Below are 20,323 nucleotides of genomic sequence, written 5' to 3'. Positions count from 1 at the left end.
GCCAGCTGTCCTCTTCAGTAGCAATAACCAGGCCAGAATGAGACACGCTCAAAGGACTACCAGCAATGCGTTGCCGAAGAATGTCAGCGAGAAAGAGAGGAGGGAACGCGTGGAGGATTACGAGGATTACGAGGACGACCTTGAGGGTTTCGAGGACAGTGAGAGGAGCAGGACCAGATTCGATCTCTTCGCCGGTAAATCCTTGAGCCCCGCTCATATTCTATTTTTCGGATCATTTCGTGTCTTGATATTTTATCACTCGAGTATTTTATGATCTTCGGATAAGCTTTTGTGATGGTCTTTGGTGAAAGGGAATTACAGACGAGAATATGTCTACTATATCTCGATGTTAGATCAGTATTTCAATTTAATAAATCGGTAAATTTATTTAAGGATTTCCCGTTGGATGAATTGAAAAACAACGACGTTTTTTGTGCTTCCCCGATCATTGAAAATACGCGGCAACTTTTGATAAAATTAACGCCGATTTTTATTCGGATATAAAATCAATTACGTATATCTACCGATTTGCGTTATTGTTAATTTAATTATCATCAACTATGTAGAGTATATTTAGGTGTACAATACAAGTCGATAATTGTAGCGTTAGCGGTTTACAGAACACGTGTTAGAAATGGGAATTAAGACTGTAGGTTTTAGAATACGTTACTTTCCTACGTTGCAGCACATAGTTGAGGGGGGATAATCACATTAGCACTGGGACGAGAAGAAAGTGGAGTTGCGCGAGGACGTGGAATTTCGGACAGAAAGTTAGCCTCGTAGCGACTAATTACTAACTGTTTCTTCTAATTACTAAGGGTCCATTCGCGAATCAGTAAATGTAAGAAACTCCGAAAGAAACTAGTCTTCGACTCTTTTTATTTACTTGCCATGTATATATCATTGTTCGTAATGGGCAGTATCTTTTTTCGCTTTTCGCCAAGTTTTCGATCGGTTCAACTGTCACGTTATAGCGAAATTGATTTCACATCGTTATTTACGTTATTCGCGTAATTATTATTATAATTATTAGACTACGGATTGTCACACATTTATGCACATTATGCGTTTAAAAATTCATAGAACGCCATGCAGAAATATAGTACAAAGTAACCAAAGCAGAATGCTCGTTATAATTTTTACTTAGTAGACGAAGCACATTTCTATCGGGTTTCCATTTTCTTACCTGCGTTCAAATATGAAATTTAATAAAAAAATTACAGTCTAACGACTACATATCGTATATCAGCTTAGAAACAATAGCGATGAGATTCATATTCACCGCCTATAGTTCGCTTACGAGTTCGTGTCGGTAAATGCCATGCTTGCCACGTTACTTGAAGTTATCGCGGATTCATTTACGCATTGACGCCAAGTTTGAAGCCTGTGCATGGCTACGTGATTACTCTTCTGCAATTACCACGTTTAATCCGGTTATACCGTTATTTAGCCAGCCATTCCTGTTATTACACGTAAAATACAAGGATGAACGGATTATCGAGCGAACCCGTGTGTAGCTATGCAGCACGGATAATCAAATAAAACGACGGCTAATCGGACAATCGAAGATAACGGGCGATACCTATCCAACGACGCAGACATTGCTACTATTAATATCTGGATATTCGAGCAGGTCTGTTATCAGCAGCCGAATAACGCTTTCTGATCACTGGCCTGACTGATCGTTTCCGTTTGAAACGATTTGAAATTGTTCGTGGGCGGTCATCTATATTCGTTTGCTCTGTTCCTCAATGGAATTATTCTGTTATACAGTTAGCTTGTCTATTTGGATTTGTAAAATAATGTTGCAAATTGGAAATGGAACGGAAATTTCTCTATTTGCAAATGGAAAAGATTGATCACTATCGCGCGTGATATAGTATGGTTTTGCGAGGTACTAAAATGTTCGGATGTTTGTTCCGTGTGTCTCTAACTCTAAGTAACACTGTGTGGGTTTTCGTCTCGTTCTTCTTACGAGTGATGTATCCTTTCGATATATCACTTTTAAAGTCTTTTTATATTAACAATGCTTTCGTAGCTCGAAAGACATTTTAAAAGTAACGATATGAAAATCGTTATTTAACAATCAAATATATTTTGTACTGCTTCTTATTTTTCCTGCTCTTGGTGCTTGCATCCACGTATTTTATCGGATATAAAAGAGAAAAAGAAGTTTTCGTATAGAAGGCAAATATTATCTAAACTCTCTTATCTGTTAATCGTCTGTAACGAATTCTACGTATACAAATTTCTTATATTCGATCACCAGCTATCACTAAAAATTCCAAAATGAAAGATCTGGAATCTCCTGCTTTCGGTTAGCGCGGAATTTCGGCGACGCTTCGCAAGAAGGAAGCGAGGTCATCGCTGTCCACCGTCTCGAAATTACTCACCTGCCGTGTGTAATGCGACGACAAGGGTGTAGAGGAGCGTGCATTGACGTCACAATGCCACACGTCTCTGTTCGGATCCGTTCTGATCGTGTCGAATCGTTCGACGGTAGAACACGTCTGCCTTGCTGGCTGCACGCTTCAGATCTCTCGCATCTCTCAACCCGGCGCGAGAATGCTTTCGTCCATCGCAAATACCGCCTGTTCTTCGCGCCGTAACGTGTATTCCTTGAGTAGTTTGGATTTTCTAACACAGCTCGCGTCGACCTGCATTGAGATTGAAATTCTACTTCAAGAATTTCTCGAATTTCTCGAGATATATAGGAAATCGAAGAACATGGTCGAAAATTCACGAAAACGAGGAACGTAGAAACGTAACCACTTCTTTCTTGGTTTTTATTATCAACAAAATTGTCGTAGCGAATAATAAATCTCTTCATTTTTGTCATTTTTATCGTATATTTTTTAATAAATTTATTTCGTGCACAGACGATGAAGCTAAGAAGATCGTACCGTTGTGTTTTCATTATTAAATTCTTTTCTTCCGTTCTATTAATTTTGAATGGAATGTATGTTTCTAACAATGCGTCTGCCGTATTTTTTAATACTAATTTTGTACTATTGTATTATAAATTAATTGCGATAGCGGAATCGTAATAATAATAATAATAAAGTGTATATTGCACATGACTACATACAGTACCAGAGTAAACAGTAATAACAACAATAATAATAATAATAGAACACGTACAGATCATGTTTATATGTAATACTATAATGTTACACACCGTGAAGTTAATCGACTGACCCCTTAATTTGCATTCCATTTTCAAGTGGTAAATTGTAATTTGCAGAAACGTTTAAAATGCCATTTCACACTTTACGTAGGATAGAAGCAAAATTGTATAATTTATGTCGTTTATAAACTGAATTAACAAATTTTACAGAGTTTTAATTGCGTGTTCTAACGAACCGACACTATTTACCGTATCTTTCAATTCTACACGTTTAGTTTATTTTGCATTTTCATCAAAGTAGTTGTACGAAATTTCGTGCAACGAATTCCGGCAGCATTTCGTAGTCGCTAGTTGCCACGATTCGCATTCAATTTTCATAAAGTTCCTTTGTAGTCGCTGACGGGACAAACGGTGCACTTCATCATGGAAAAATGAGAATTGAAACTTTCTCTTTGTCTTTCAAATTTCAGACTCTCGAGAAAGTTTGCGACATGGTGCTAAGTCTTACGTCGAAATTCGCGTCGTGCCTTGAATCTCGCAGAACTTGAAATTTTACTACCTTACCATTCCTTCGTATAGCAATTCTTACATCGAACAATATAAAAGTTTATAAATATTAGAAAAATTTCTCTTCGAAGTTAATAAACGAAGATCGTCGTCTTCCCAACGGATACGATATAACAAAATATAATCTGTGATATCGTTTCATCAAATTTTTTCTTCCTTTAAATACCACCTTCGACACGTATGTTCGTGTGTACAGCAATTAATTTACTAGACATTATCACATTGTAACACCGAACTAAGTTTTACGGAAAAATATCTCGATTTCATATTCGGCCAATTGGTTCGATTTTAATGTTATTGAAAATATATGGAGCTTGTTCAAATCGCGTGTTTCCTCATCGCTAATCTTCACGTTTTTATTTTTTATTTTGAAGACAAAAATTCCAGATGTTTGCCAAATTAATAAGGAGAACGAATATATATGGAGAATGTCAGAGTTGGAACGATTTAAAATCAAGACAAAAAGAGGAAATATAAATTATTAATACACTGCGAATTTTTATGCACTTAAAAAAGTTTGCGATACATTGATATTATAAAACTGCAGAAATGCAGAAAATTTACGTAATATGTAAAAATATCCAAAATATCCTGCTTTCTATAACACTCGTTAAATAAAACAATGTTTTACCAGGGCCTACTTTTTAAATTATATTCTCGAAAATATGAATTTGCATAAAAATTCGCGGTCTAATTATCAACATGTGTACGGTTACGGTTACAGTATAATTACATATATATTAAGTTACATGTTAATAACATATTAGAAGTTTCTAAATTTTGCTTTTAAAATTCTCTCGCGTCTCTCAGTTTCGCTAAAATAGCGAGGACCGTCGAAAATTTTTAACGAGCCAAATTCGCCAGATCGGGACCGTGAAACTTTCGAAAGCAAAATTTTCAACAAAATCTGCTTTCCTTCGTGTACCGAAAAGCTGAAGCTCGATCGAATGACCGGTGTACAGAAACAGAACGGAAACATGAATTCTACGACGGATTGACACGTATGCAAACGTGACATATTGGACCTTTACTCTATTTTTCCTCGTTTTATTTTTCTATTAACGAAAACGTTTCTCTACGACCACCCCTCACCCTCAACTTCTGCCGAACGATTTAAAGTTCGTGTGTTCGATATTTCAGCCGAGAGCCTTGTCGTGCTTTTAATTGAGCGCAAGGGATTTCGATATTCGTGCGATGCAATATGCAATCGAGTGAGCCATCCAATCGAATGGTCACGGGTCGTCGATTGCATCGACGATGCAACGACAGCCGGGGCCGACTTGTTGATAAGTTTTATTTGTTGCTCGTCAACCGGTCCACGCTTCCCCTTTCCTTTGTCCCCTGTCTTTCAATCGGGCTAGATTCGACGTTCATCCAATTAAATGTTCGCGGCCTGTTTCCCACTCGTAAACCATCGTGCAGCGATTTCTCTTTCCAGCTTAACGTGCCCGTTCCATGGCAAATCGTTTAATTACACCGATGTTTGTTAATGTCCAGTAACACGGCCTGAAACGCGCTTTGTGATAGTATTCGCGGATTCGTCGATCGGACATAAGATTACGTTGCGTCAGGTTCGTGCACGATGCAACCCAATTTATAGAGTTTAGCAGGACTATGGCTTGTATAATATTAAAACTGTTGAATTCTTTTGTATACAAGTGAAACAACGAAAGGTAGATAGGCAATAACATGTGTGCGATGAAAGAAATGTTGTTAGTTTGCTTTCTTATACGTGTAAATATATATGAGGATTATATAGATTGTATAATATAATGTAATTATACGAATTATATTATTGTATATTTTATTTAGTTTTACATAGTCTTTCTCTTTCGTGTTTGCACCAACTTGCGAGCTTCTGCGTTAAGTGTAGACAGAATTTTAAACAACGATGTACCTACATATCTATTTTGATCTAAAATTTAAATAAACATATCTTTTAGTTTCCTTACGTTAATTCAAACATCAGATAATTATCTTTCTTAGATAATATAATGTTTTCTTCATTTAGAGACCAAATTTAATATATCGATCATCCTTCCTTTTTTGTATTACTGTTTGTGAATTGTCAAAAAAAAAAAGAAGCATCGTGTATCAAATAACCCAACAAAATTTCTCCTGATCTTTTTAAAGTTTGTTCCGTGTAATTATTAAATTAGAATTTCGTGGCGTATCAAACGAACGTTGTCTTCCTCTCGATTCCATTACTACGTCAAATTTGATTTCATCGTTGGAAGTCGCGGAAATATAATTTCAACCAGACGAAGGCAATAGTATTGTACGCAAAGAATAAGAGAACGGTAGAAATTCATGGCGGATTGCAAATTCGCTTCTCGGGACCGTGCAAAGGAACTGTGTCAAAAGTGTTTGCAGTATTTCGTTCTCCATCGCTTGAAAGTTTCCTTTGGCCCGCGGCGGCTCGGAAATTAACAGATATGTAGGCGTGTTTGCGAAGCGGGTAAAAGTCGCGATGAAACACGCGGAAGAAGCACGAACTTTCAAAGACCGTTTCTCTTCTACTTTTGGGAATGATTGGAAGTATCCTACGCTTTCAACTCGGTTGATATAAATTCAATTTATATCTTCCAGTTTCGAGCAAAAGCACGCTGTATTTCAAATTCATAAAATTCTTTTCGTAATATTGAAGGATGAAATTAAAAAAAAAAAATTCTTATTCTTCGCAAGAGAATAATTAGACGAAAGATTTACTGCTCGTGGCTTGAACAATTTACGATCGAATAATTTTGATAAAATACCTTTACGAATTAATAGTAGTTGAATTTCGCGTTGATCGATTTTTAAAGCGAATGTACATTAATTTGTACTTAGTAGTTTACATTTTTCCGATAAAGCTTGGCAAACTCCTCGGTAAACTTTCGTAATCGATGTTACCGATCGTATTATGCGTGTACGCTTCTCGTATATCGCATCGAAGTTTCGCATCGACAACTTGATACTTTAACTACATTCTACTTAAAGTTGGCATTGTTAGATTTCTAATTTAACGCGATTAATATCCTATCGGATAGCTGGTAACGTGATTGTAAATTCAGATACTCGTCTAGCAATGAAATCAACGTACGAATTAATTAAAACTCGATCGATGGTTTTATTTGAAGGAACACTCATCATCGAACAGACGCTTCGAAGTACCTCCGTACTCGAGTCGATTATTCTTTAACAATGTACATAAGTACACGTAGCAGTGCACATAGTCCTCGCATAGTATCTATGGATTTCCGATCTTAATACGCTTGCATACTAATCATTACTCGCTATTGGTTCAATTCCCAGGATAGTGAAGAAGCTATACAAGGAATTCTTTCTTTAGGAAACAAGATACAGGAAATACAGAAAATGATACGCACACAATATCGCTCTTTTACGTGTACAAATAATAATTTCGTAACATTTGAAAACATACGGATTTTTGTAAATTGAGGTTTAACATCACAGGCATTTTTCCGAATTAAAAAGGGTTCTTTGCTTGTACAAGCGAATTAATTCTTTTCCAAATAAAAAATTAAACTAAAACAAATTAAAGTAAACATAACTACATAGCGGAATTAATAATAATTGTACGATTCTTTATATTATGGACAAACTCCGATATCAAAAAGACGATCGTTAATCAAACGTGCGTATTTCCTGTATTAACAAAAATATTCATGAATCGATCTCTTCTATATTAAACTGGATTAAACAAAACGCCAATATTTCATTCATACATTACGTTTTACTGTGTTTATTCGTGCATCGAGGAAATTTTAATCGAATCATCGATAAATTCGTGTTTAAGAGCAAATTGTTGTATGTTAATATTTGGCGATTAATCTAACCGGTTGTCAGCATCTTTAGAATAGCTAACTTGATAAACACGTGGAAGATATTCGCTGTCATCTAACAGAACGCTGGTATTTATTGCGTTATCGTGTCACATTAATCACATATACGCCAGAGCATCGTGGAAATTGCATATTTATAAAATGACATTTCACTGTTTATTATATGTGAGACAATATGTTGCATAATGCAGCCTGAAATTAACATATCGAACATGTATTTTGCTCAAATAAATGCGAATCTAATTATCCGTTATCGCTACGAACCTTCATCTCGATCGATGCACGAACTAAATGTGTTTCCATTGTCCTATTTCGTTGATGCATTCGATCTCGTATCACGCGATTAAGAACGCAAGCTCGTAAGAAATATGATATTTCGTAAAGTTATAATTTTCAGAATTTATGACATTTGGAGTCTTTACGTGTCGTATACGAGATAAAATTAGTACGCTTTTAGAACGTAGTTTGGAATAGAATCTGCAAATTATGTAATTTCAATCTTTTGCTATAACATGTTATTATTCTCATACCGTTTAATCATCTTGTTTCATCTCATTATTTTTCGCCTCATTTTCTTCTCTTTTCAGATAATATATATCCACGAGAATATTTCTCCAAATATCTACCTCAACGTTTAATGAAACTTTATATGACATCAAAGAGTTATTTTTAATTTACATCTCTCACGATTATGAAAATTAATATCGTAAATTTCAAAGGCATTTTGTGTCCAACAAAATGAAATTTACGTTTATCAGAGAGTACGCGAGCAGAAAGAATACGACGCGTATTTTCCCAAACCGTCCGATCGCGCACGTTGCTTTCAAAACGTATAATATTCCGTTTCTGGTAATATTTCTTCGCTATTTTTATACTACGTTACCGTTTCATATCCCTCTATTTATTTATCCCTGCGTAGAACGCGTTCCTCGAAATGCACCAAGTAAATAATTTCATAGAAGATATATCCCCATAACTGTGGCGGCCATTTACGAAGCTACGGTGCAATATCGCGAGGTCGGTCGAATTACGTACAACCGTGCACGCGTACGCACACGCCAGGGGCAGTCAGATCGCGCAAAATAGCGATGAAATTTCGAATAGAGCAGATATCTGTTCATCATCTGTCAGCTGTTAGACCTATCATATCGTTCCGTCGTTTCTTCGACATTTGGCAGGAATTAATAATTGTTCATCGACGCGCATAATGCGCTCCAATGCGCGTTCACCATTCCTCTGTCCCAGTTAATAGCTATTTTCTGTTATTCCAGTATACCGTTCACCGTCTGCTTCAATTTATTTCGAAATATCCCGACGACAATGCCCTCTATCGCTTCGCCCCACGCTTATTTGATTATCGCTTCGAAGAAATTTATTCAGCCGAACGGCGTTATTTTGTTTGACATTTTGCGCGCGCGATGTTTCATTAGAATCTGTTTAACTCCTTTACAAACTCAAACACTTTATACTAAACTGCTTTTCAAACTACTCGTACGAATATCCTTTAATTTTCTCATGAGTTTCTCCGTAATTAAAAGGAAAATTATTTATTTTCTTTATCATGTTGTACGCTAACGGTACGATTATTCGTAGGAACACTTAACTCTAATTTATTATTAATTTATTGACAATACAAAGTGTACGTAGGAAGTATACAGGGTGGTTGGTAACTGGTGGTACAAGTGGAAAGGGGGTGATTCTACGCGAAAAAGAAATATAGAATAAAAATTTAAAAATTTAAAAATTTAAAAATTTAAAAATTTAAAAATTTAAAAATTTAAAAATTTAAAAATTTAAAAATTTAAAAATTTAAAAATTTAAAAATTTAAAAATTTAAAAATTTAAAAATTTAAAAATTTAAAAATTTAAAAATTTAAAAATTTAAAAATTTAAAAATTTAAAAATTTAAAAATTTAAAAATTTAAAAATTTAAAAATTTAAAAATTTAAAAATTTAAAAATTTAAAAATTTAAAAATTTAAAAATTTAAAAATTTAAAAATTTAAAAATTTAAAAATTTAAAAATTTAAAAATTTAAAAATTTAAAAATTTAAAAATTTAAAAATTTAAAAATTTAAAAATTTAAAAATTTAAAAATTTAAAAATTTAAAAATTTAAAAATTTAAAAATTTAAAAATTTAAAAATTTAAAAATTTAAAAATTTAAAAATTTAAAAATTTAAAAATTTAAAAATTTAAAAATTTAAAAATTTAAAAATTTAAAAGTTTAAAAATTTAAAAATTTAAAAATTTAAAAATTCAAAATTTTAAAAATTTAAAAATTTAAAAAATTAAAAAAATAACGTAAATCGGGACAACGATCTACAGCGAGATCCGTTATAACGAGACGCGATAAAGTGCACGCGTACCGAGCGAAAATTCAAAGTCGATTTTCTCGAAAACAAAGCCTCGAACGACAAATTTTTATTGTATATTTTCGACTTCTTTTTTCGCGTAGAATCACCCCCTTTCCGCTTGTACCACCAGTTACCAACCACCCTGTATTTGTATTTACAAGAAATATATTTTCAATATTGATCTTCTCAAGTACCTTAAACTATTCTTTTATCAACTTCTATACCGCTTCTGTCTTATGTAATACCAAGTATATTACACAACACGTGTTAATATTTGTACTTTCGTTTCGATCATTCAATATTCAATATGCATTGCCGTTAACGCAACTATTTCTTCCTGCTATTATACGTTTTAATCGTTCAATGTTTGTCATTCGATCGGAAGAACATAAAAAGATAATAAGTTTGCAACTAAATGCTGCGGCAAGATTATCGAAAAGAAAACATTTCTAACGAAAGAACATATGCAACTGTAAAGACGGAGTATCCTAATGCCTTAAGACATTCTTCGTTAATTTACGATGCTTACAACCTACCTACCTATCAAATTGTATTAGGTTGTCCGAAAAGTTTCTTTCGTTTTATAAGGAAATAATAGACGCACAATGTTTTCTGTTTTATATTAGTTTATTGAATTATGCACGAACATGATACTAGAAATAGAACGAAATAGATCATACCTAATTCGATAAAATAATATAAAAAAGAAATTATTGTTCGTCTATTATCACCTTATGAAACGAAAGAAACTTATCGGACAACCTGATACCTACAACTGCTTATTCGATAAATTTGTGTAAACTTTAATTCGGTGAACGTTGCGCAATAGAAACTCAGCGCGTACATTTTCAATCGATTGATCTATGAGTTGGTTGACGGCACAGCGTTTGCACTAAATAATTCGAACCGATGCCGCGATGTTTACAATCTCCCAGGGATTAGTCGGAGGAAATAGAAACCCGATCGAACGAACGATCGGTATGCGGATAAACGAATTTGATCGTGTCGTGTTTGGATAAATAATCGACTATCATGGGTTTCGCGAGAGTCGATGTAATTCGATTGGAAATACAAGTCGCAAATGTATGTGGCCGAGACACGACGCTTTCATCAGGAAGTTGGCGAATAAGAAGGACAAACGCGAGATTTCTATCCCAATATCGCACGCAAAAGCGTGTAAACAGGCGGCCAACGGATTTCACTTCGCCTCTTTTCCTTTCTCTTTCTCCTCGTCCCTCTTTTTCCCTCCGTCTAAATCTCGAGCTCGGACCCTTTGTTCGTTTGCTCGAGCTCGGGAAACCTTTTTCGACTTCCAGATCCGTAGCAAGCATTTTGGAAACCTTTGCCGATCTTAGACTTCTCGTGAACCTTTCTGGAAAAACTTTTTACCTTCCGCTCGAAACCCTGTTGACTTTTAGAAGCCATCCACCGGAAAATGTTCCTATGGCGCACTTTGTCGTGGACAAAATCACGTTCAACTCGGTTTTAAGAGACTCTTACGTCGGAAAGAAGATTACACTTTCCGAGGGCCAGAATTCTTCAGCTGAATTTCTTTCTCCGCGATTCTTCGAGACCAGCTCGCCCTCGCACCTTCGTTTTTCAATTAAACGCACGACTTGTAATTCCTGTAATAATTTCTGACTTTATCGTACGCGTGTATATCTATAGTTTTATCATTTGTTCGCGCAACGTTATTTAGCGTAAGTTGCGTGCTTCTATCTTCTAATTATTTCATTACAAATCTATTATTCCGTTATATCGTATCGTACGTGTTTTATACTCTAAATAAAATATAATTTCCCCATAAATACAATATTCTAACATTTATGACCTGCGGTATATATTCGAAATTTGTCACGTTCTCCTCTACGCTATATGCTCGGTAACCAACTTTTACAATTATTCGTAAGTTTTAAACAAATAATGTTTGATACTTTTAGAATTTAAAGTTTTCCGACCAATCACTTTCGAAAGTACAGAACGCGTATAACTCGTGAAACTTGAATCAGGCACGCGGTTACAAAGCGGATAATGATTCGATTACTCATTGCCAGTCGACGAGCGTCCACCCATGAAGGAAGCGGTTCTTGAAATCCAGCTGAAGCTGTTTCGAACTTTTAATCAGTTTACATGATTTCGCGGGAATTGGAGTTTCCGTGGGCCGCTATAAACGCTAATTAAGCCGTTTCGCCGGCTAGGATGCATTGTGTTCTCGCGCGTGTGGCACAGCCTTGTCGCTTTTCGCCGCAATCGCGGGATTTAAACGCTGACGGTTTAATTAGGGTTACACAGTTTTGCCTGTCGAAATTAGCGCGGCTGACGTCGGAGGTACAAAGGCTCGCGGGACTAACGCGACCTGTCGAGGGCACCGTTATTAAAATTACGACACTTCGTATTAGCGACGACGTTGCGCTACAAAGTCTGGCAAAATGTACAGGGTGGTTCTCTTATCTCGGATTTCTCGATATCTTACAGTCGAAGAATCGAAGCAAAGGAGACTGTGAATGGCAAAACTAAAGTTTCGATTATCGAAATGTTATTTATTGACAAAATGTAACAAAATTTATTTATTACACGTGCTATATTACCTTGTATAACTGCACTATGTTTTTATTTTAATAGTTTAAAGATCATTTAACTAAGAACAAGAGGAATTTTATATTTTAGAAAAGGATCTAAGTTGATTACGTAGTTTCTTTAAAAAGGTTATAAATACCATTTTCTTATTTAATGGAATAATTGATTTGTCTACGCACATGTCCAAGGCTGTGAGCAACTGGCTCATAGCACTTGCGGTCTAATTTAGAAAACTGAAGAAATGCTAAAAACTATATGAATTAGTACGATAACATTTCCCTCTATATTTATTGATATTGGCATTTATATAAATAATCTTTTGAAAGAAGAAAATTTCCTTAAATGGCACTTACAGCCAGGTTTACTTCCACTCTTCAATTATGTAATTATTTTTCTTGGTTCGAAACAACAAACTCGGTCGATGATTCACGATCTTTCCTCTCAACACAATTTTTATGTTCTCCTTGTCCTTCGCAGGTAAGTCCAATAAAATTAAAGTCAAAATATCTTTACGAGCTTTTTAAAAAAACCGTCAATGGCCTGGAAAATTGAAAAAATTGACCTTTGAGAGGAAAAATCGTAAAGCATGGTATTCGTCGTGGTTCTGAACCAACCAATTTTGTCCTAACATAACTTTTTGTATGGATAAAAATAACTAAGATATTAACCAACCGATCTGAGATAAAAGAAACGCCATGTATATCTACATATGCATACAAAGCTCTGGGAAAAGTTAGCTTTTTCAGACATCATTTTTGTAACTTTCTAGCTTTTTGAAAGTATCGAGGCTATCCCTTCTGGCTATCTTTTGCTTTATGTGGAGTTCTGTTGGGCTCGTTACAGAAGATTTGAACTTTTTTAATTTATCTTTCGAGTTCGTTTTAATTAAATGATCTTCTGCTAGTGCATACTTTAATATCTTTAGTTTTATATTTCTTTTATACTTCCTTCTAATTATACAATATGTATATATTATTCGGTGCTGGTAATGAATATTGAAAACTGAAGTAGTTTGCATTTTTATGTTTCGAAGAAAATGAAATAAATCTTATCGGATTAATACGTATTCTCAAGCTTGCAAAGTATCATAATTTCAGTGTTTCATATTCGTACAATATATTCCTTCTTTCTTTTTTCATTTTTCTTTTTTTTTTTACGTGGAGGAAATCTTCATAGACACCTTACCACCCCGTGAGTGCGGGCAGAAGGTAGTGTCGGATTCTTACCGGCTAAAAACCTTCACGGGCGGGACGGTAAGACCAATGCGAGTTGATCGTCGAAGGCCCCTGTGTGCTTAACGCCATGCACTTTTAACCAAGCACTCTCAGTAAGTAACACCCACAACATATGCAAGGGAGGGGCTGACCGCTTGCCTGTTGTATATTAACTTGTAAGAGAAATTTCGGTTTTTCCGTCCAATGAAACTTTTTAGTCTTACCGAGGATTCGAACTCGCGACACGTCTTCAATTCTGAGCCTTAACGAGCGTAGCTGGCTACTCCGCCACAATATATTCTAACTACGCTTTATCTCACAAGAGTAGAAGTAGAATCCGAAAGTTTTAGTCAGACCAATATTACACGTTACATATTTTGCTCGATTAATAGTATAATTCTCACAACTATTTAAACAATCTTCTATTATGTTAAACGTAGAAATTAATTTTAACGATCTTCCGATAATTCTAACAACCAAATATTTCCAATGGCCGATTAAACTAGTCTAAAACTTAGTCTTAAACAAACCAAATTTACACGGGTCACCACCGATTCGCAGCGCAGATTTACCAAACGATCTGCGAACGATCTATCAAATTCACAGCTTCGTCGCTCCTTTAAGAAACTAACTGGAGAGCTATTTCGCCAAACAAAAGATCCCATTGAAGGTAACGAACAGCCAGAAGAGCACGAAATAGAATCGAGCGTCTCGTTGAAACGACAAGAATCGCATCCTCGTTTCGTCCAGAGATTCGATGTTTCTCTATCGGCGATTGTAGTTGCGGGTTGCGATTTATAGCCACTGGTATTTACGTTTCGCAGTTAACTCCGGTTTTACGAGCGGCAGACGGCAAAACGAAGAACACGAGAACCAGATCCGTTCTTAATTACGCTTTTTGCTCGTGCATCTATGCAGGAGGAAGCATAATTCGACTGTTTGCAGTCTTCGTCGAAGGCGTCGTGGCAAAGACGTCGAGCTCTCTGCGTTTCGCTGTGATAATTCATGCTAAAACACATCGGTGCACGATGTTGCGCTGTGATTTCTACCGGTTGCATTAGCACTCACTCCTCGGGATAAGTGTACTTAATGTTTGCTGCGTTTCTCTCTCGATTGGCTGCTCCACCTTTGCTCGAATAATTAACGAAAGTGTTACGTATACGTCGGTCGCAGGTTGATTAGAAAACGTTAAAGCGATATAATTTCATCTCTTTTCTAACGTTTGTCTCTTAAAAGTAAGATACTTTAATTATGAAAAAGATCAGAGGAAGAATTATTCAGCGGAATATTAAACGATTTATGAATAATTTGAGAAGAACGTAGGAGACAGCCGAGTCGTTTATAACTAGAGAAACATTGATCAATTCCGTAAATTGGGTAATAGAAAAAAGCAACGACTTTGGAAATATTATTTTTTAGAATTTTCCTCGGAATTTATTACTATTTATTTCATTTCTTCTGATAATTAAATTTATAAAAATAAGTCATTTCTTTTTCTTTTTTTGAGCAGTTGAATCTGAATGTATGTGATCTCAACGCATAATAAATCCGAGGGAAGGTTTAATTACAAGTGCCAAGTGTGAAACAGGTATAAGATCGGCGTGCCAATTTAATTCTAATGCAATTCCTCTCAAAATTCCACATACGATATCCAAGTGTGATGATATACAATTTTCATTACCACTGGAAAAATTCACAATACCGAGTAAAGTAACAATCGTTACGAACTTTTTATATCTTTCAAGGTTCTCTATTTTCGCTTCTCCGCAGAGTTCGCCGAATAAAAACTTTGGCCAACAGCAGAGATTAAATTTAAAGAAATTTTCGATTACTTTTCTTCAAACTTCTTTATCTCGCCTTACTAAACGCTGCTCCGATGATTATGCGAAGTTTCGTTAGCTCGAACAGCAAACTTTCGTGATATGGAGATAAAGTAGCGTACAATTTTCGGTATACGCTCGATTTTAAAATATAAAAGTGCAGTGACGGAGAGGTAACCAAAACATTTTCTATAAATCTGTTTGTTGAAACGTGTTAAAGTCGTTCTTTCTTTCGCTAAGATTCGTACTTTGCCGATTTCGTTTGGCTGTTTATTCGTGTAAAGACATTGCGATATTTCCATAGCTCGGAAAGTTTTTCACGTACCTTCGTGGCCCAGCTACTTCCGCCGTTTCTCCCGGTTGAAGTGTAACCAAACTATGGAAATTTTGTTACGCAACGTGCCTTGAGTTTGTTTAGGGTAACACGGCATCCTCCGGTTGTCTCTTCTTCTTTTTCCTGAATATATTTCAACTTCTACCATTTTGACGTCGGTGGTCCAGGGACCATTTGGCTACCATTTTGACTGAATATTTTGCAATTCTGAATGATATCCTGTATCCTTCGTTATTGATATTCTTCTTCTAAAAAATTTCTATTTTATCTATGCATCGAAAATATTCGCAGAAATAGCACTCATCTTATTTACCTAATTTCTATTTACAGTGTTAGTTATCGCTAGTACTATAATCTTAAGAAAACCATTTTGATCAAACATTTCTTTACTCAACTTTATATACTTCTTCAAATTTACGTCCATTTTTCTTTATCTCGCACTTTTTATTATTCGGTAATTTAAATTCTTCTTGTACAAGTGAATTTGACATTTTTGCAAAATTTTAATTCGTTCCTTCCAAGTCTTTCCTACAGTCTGCGTAAATATTAATTCTAAAGGATTATTGCTTCAGTAATCCAGTTATTTCATGATTTATTATCTTTCTTACGCTGTTGTAACATTCAACAAATTTATTCAGTTTTAACGATCGAACAATAATTCCCATCAGTGATGCTTTATCAGCCTTTCGGATTTACGAATATTAGAGCCAATAACGTGTCGCAATTAATTTAAACAAATCGAAGACCGAGATCGATCGAGCCAGTAAATAACGCCTAACTGCCTAATCACGCGTTTAAATTTACAATCCTCGCTGTTTGCTTTCGTAGCTGCGCCTCTCTGCAAGTGAAATCAGCGTCGCTAAAAAAAACAACGTCCAAGCTCGAGTTGATCGCTGAAAAATCACAAAAAGCGTTCGCTTTCACCAATGCTGACTGAAACCTGCCAGGTTCAACGTTTGTCCAGCTGTTCGTCGCGAAAAAGCCAACGAAAACCAACCGACACGCTTAAAAAAATTTTACCTTCGTTCGCGAGGAAAAGCAAACACGTAACCCAGCCACCAAGTAGAATAAGACCGTTCGGATCAGCCTCGCAATTCGCAAACTTTACAGTACGACAGTGTTTGCTATTCTCGAGGATTCTTTCCTTTTCATTTTCTTATGTCATTTTGCATACCTAACGTTGACGTTTAAATGCTTAGAGCGATGTTTAACCCGTTTTCTGCTACTAAAATATGCCGGCTCTTGCACATGTTTCTCATCAGAAGAGACTTTACTGTAAATATCTACTAATCATCTTAATATAGATGGACTATTGCTTTGTTTAATTATTGTTGAGAATTGTGGATCTTAATTGGCGAAATAAAAGTAAAGGAACGCTAAGATTACACTTAGAATTCATATTAAAATAGTTTTAGATTTATTTAATAAACGATTTCCAGGATCTTCGTCGATATACGTTTGCACGCTTCTCAGCACTTTCTTTGCCTCGGCATCTTCCATACCACACTGCCAACGGAACAGTTACATTCGTCTGGTTTTCGAGACGCCGCGCACACACATACTTCCACACACTGATATTCACATACGCGTGTCATTACTACGCGGCCAATCTAGTCTAGCACACAAAATTATCCATATATCAATAATTATATAACTAATTTTGTCAAAAGGCAGAGAGGTAGTAGGCGCGTTAGCAGCATCATTTATCGTCAGATAATTGCAACGGTGCATCGTATACACCAAGAGCAAGGAATGTGCTAATTTTATGGCGTTTTTTCGTCATCCTTGATCCGATCGTACTTTTCTAACATTAACAAATATTATAACAAAATTAAACACCTCTTCTAGTACACGAGCGCAGACACAGACTACAGAAACACCGGATTTTGAACTGTCCCGTTATTCGAAAAATATTTATGTAACAACGTGCCTAAGTACAAAAGAAAAAATATTTCAGTGACCTTTTACACATTTTAAAATACAAGTTCGTTGAATACAACTCAGGTAAATATCGGACACGCGCGATTGCAAATTACAACTTTGAACTTTCTTTACACCGTGAGATTGCACCATTGTCAGTAAACATCGTTAATATATTTGCGTTGCAAATAATTGTTTTTCAAACAATTGTCTCGACAAACATGGTGGATGTCAATAGAGGCTCCGTTGGCTATTTGTTCGCGCGAGAACAGCCAACATCTCCGTTAGGCACGAGTTATTACACGGTTTTCGAGGAAAGCCGACGCTCTTAGAAGGCCTCGAAGGTTATGAGTATCTGCGCGACGTTGATAAGCAGCTGCAGAGAGAACGAGGCATTATTGCGTTATCGTTTCCAAGTCCGCAAGCCTGGATCGAGCCTCCTTCTCGAGGTGGCTTTCTCGCGTGCAAGGCACCGTTCAAGGAAGGGTCGGTATTATGCTTGGAACAGAGCTTCGAGTCTACTTCGTTGTCTCGAATTCTGCCCCTTAATTAAACGTTCGTTGTGTTTGAGGCTCGTCGAGAAACTTTCTTCCAGAGGGTCGAAGTGGAAATGAAGCTTTGGGGAATGAGCGAAATTTTACTAGATAAAAATGCGAATGTACTTGCGAAACTTTGATAAATCCCAGACACATTTTGCAAGTTGATTTGATTAAAGAGGATTCTACCATCGTTCCAGGGATTCTATTCATTTTTGCGAATTGCGGCGTCGAACAATTAAAAATAAAAAGATCGAGACTCTAGCTTTGAAGAAGAATTTTGATATCATTTCGGGGATTCTAATAATCTGCACGAATTGCGATTTGAGGAACCAGAATAGGAATTCTGAGGAACCTCGTCTGAGGAACCAGACGAATTGAGGAACCAGAAATAGAAAGATGAAAGCTCTAGCTTAGGAGGGTAACGAGGGACCAAAGGTACGGAAGAAGAATTTTAAATAATTTTAAATAGTCCAAAAATATAGAAAAATCGAAGTAACACTGACGGATGATGGTCGAGTCGAAATGAAAAGATCGTAAAGTCTTGGTGAATTTAGTTGATTCGATGAAAGAAAATCCGAGGGTGACTTGAAGGTTTTTGTGAATCCAAGTAATTGGTGATTTCGAGGATTTAAAGACAGAGAGATTTAAATTCCAGCTTTGGAACAGACGTAAGAAATGAAAAATATCAGAATTATCGAATTTCTAATAATTTCTATGGAAATAGTTTCAAAATATAAAGAATCGAAGAAACATCGGAAGATGATAAACGACTTAAAATACAAAGACTGTAACGCCTCGTTAAATGTTGCAAAGATGGTTCGTTGTTGTATTGGAAGTGTACCGCGTTTTAAAAAATGTTTACCGTAGAAGCAAATGGAAGTCAAAGCTACGAACATGCGTCGAGATCTTCCTATAAATTGAATTTAATGCATCGAAAATTATGTGTAGTAGAATCTCGAAGTTATCTATAGCAAGAATTGTTCAAGTTACAAAGTTCGAGATAGATTTTGCCCTGTCGGAAGAAGATAGAAAATGTCTTCGCTACGACAACAGTACTTTCTCGTTATACTTCCAAATTTTCATAGACTGCCTTCCACACGTTCTTTCACGGTTCCTCTTCCATTTTTATCGATATACGTTTTTTACAATCCTACGCTCTCGTGGAACTTTGTCGAAATCTCTCAAGAATTGCCTTTCTAAGAATCTAAATCGCCATTGACCTAATTCAAAGGCTCAACCGTCTAATCCACTTATCGAAACTTTCTTCAACGATTAAATAACGTTTGAAATCATCAACCATTTATTACACCATTTACCGCCACAGGCTACATAATTACAACAGAAATTTTGTTATGTTCGTGTGTGTATGCGTGTTAATACAAAACGATTCAATTACGTAATACGGAACTTGCAGATCTCTATCATATTCTCTACGCTCGATAGATATTAAGAGACTAGTTTCGAGCATTAACGCGTCTACCGACAAAAATCATTTTTATTAGAAAGTTTGTAACGTTGCTTGTTACATACGGCTGTAAAAATGTAAATTTAGTAAGAAGCTAGAAAGCAGATACACGGAGTGGATACGTATCTTGAGAAACGCACGAGAAATCGATACGACGAAATCGAATTATCGCGACAGCAAAAAGTTTGCCAATACCGGCAGCAGTTTCGCGTTCTTTAATTAATTATACTCGACTTAATTGGCGCCGGGTCGAGATCGCCGAGTAACGAGCTGCTGAAAATCGTGCTGGTCCTTTCAGTCGCCATTGAAATTTTCAATCGATCGTGAAAGCGTTATAAGTCGCAACGAACATTTACGTAAGACGACAAGCTCCGCTGAAACTAAATGGTCACGGGTCCGCAGTATGTACACGCGTTCGATCGAGAGAAATGTATCGCCAAGTGTATCCAATTGGCTCTGCCAAGGCCGGTCCTCTTTGGAGAAAGTGAGTAACTTCGTGACTAGTACTGTGTTCGATAGTTGCAAGACCACGGTGTTCACGCGATATCACTCTTCCTTTG

The 20,323-nt window shown here is 36.0% G+C and overlaps 1 protein-coding gene across 1 annotated transcript in view; it reads left to right on the top strand.

Annotated features, from left to right (window-relative positions):
* Positions 1 to 20,323, top strand: part of LOC100745046 — a 166,291-nt gene that overhangs the window by 92,495 nt on the left and 53,473 nt on the right. The window contains exon 4 of the mRNA XM_012384101.3: positions 1 to 194. This exon is cut by the window's left edge and continues 21 nt beyond it. Within this exon, the coding sequence (XP_012239524.1) occupies positions 1 to 194 (194 nt within the window). The remainder of the gene's footprint in view (positions 195 to 20,323) is intronic.

This window comes from Bombus impatiens, unplaced genomic scaffold (genome assembly GCF_000188095.3).
Source record: "Bombus impatiens unplaced genomic scaffold, BIMP_2.2 scf_0233, whole genome shotgun sequence".
In the NCBI taxonomy this organism is placed as follows: Eukaryota; Metazoa; Arthropoda; class Insecta; order Hymenoptera; family Apidae; genus Bombus; species Bombus impatiens.
The sequence above is the reverse complement of the archived record's forward strand: the minus strand, read 5'-3'. Positions and strand labels throughout refer to the sequence as shown.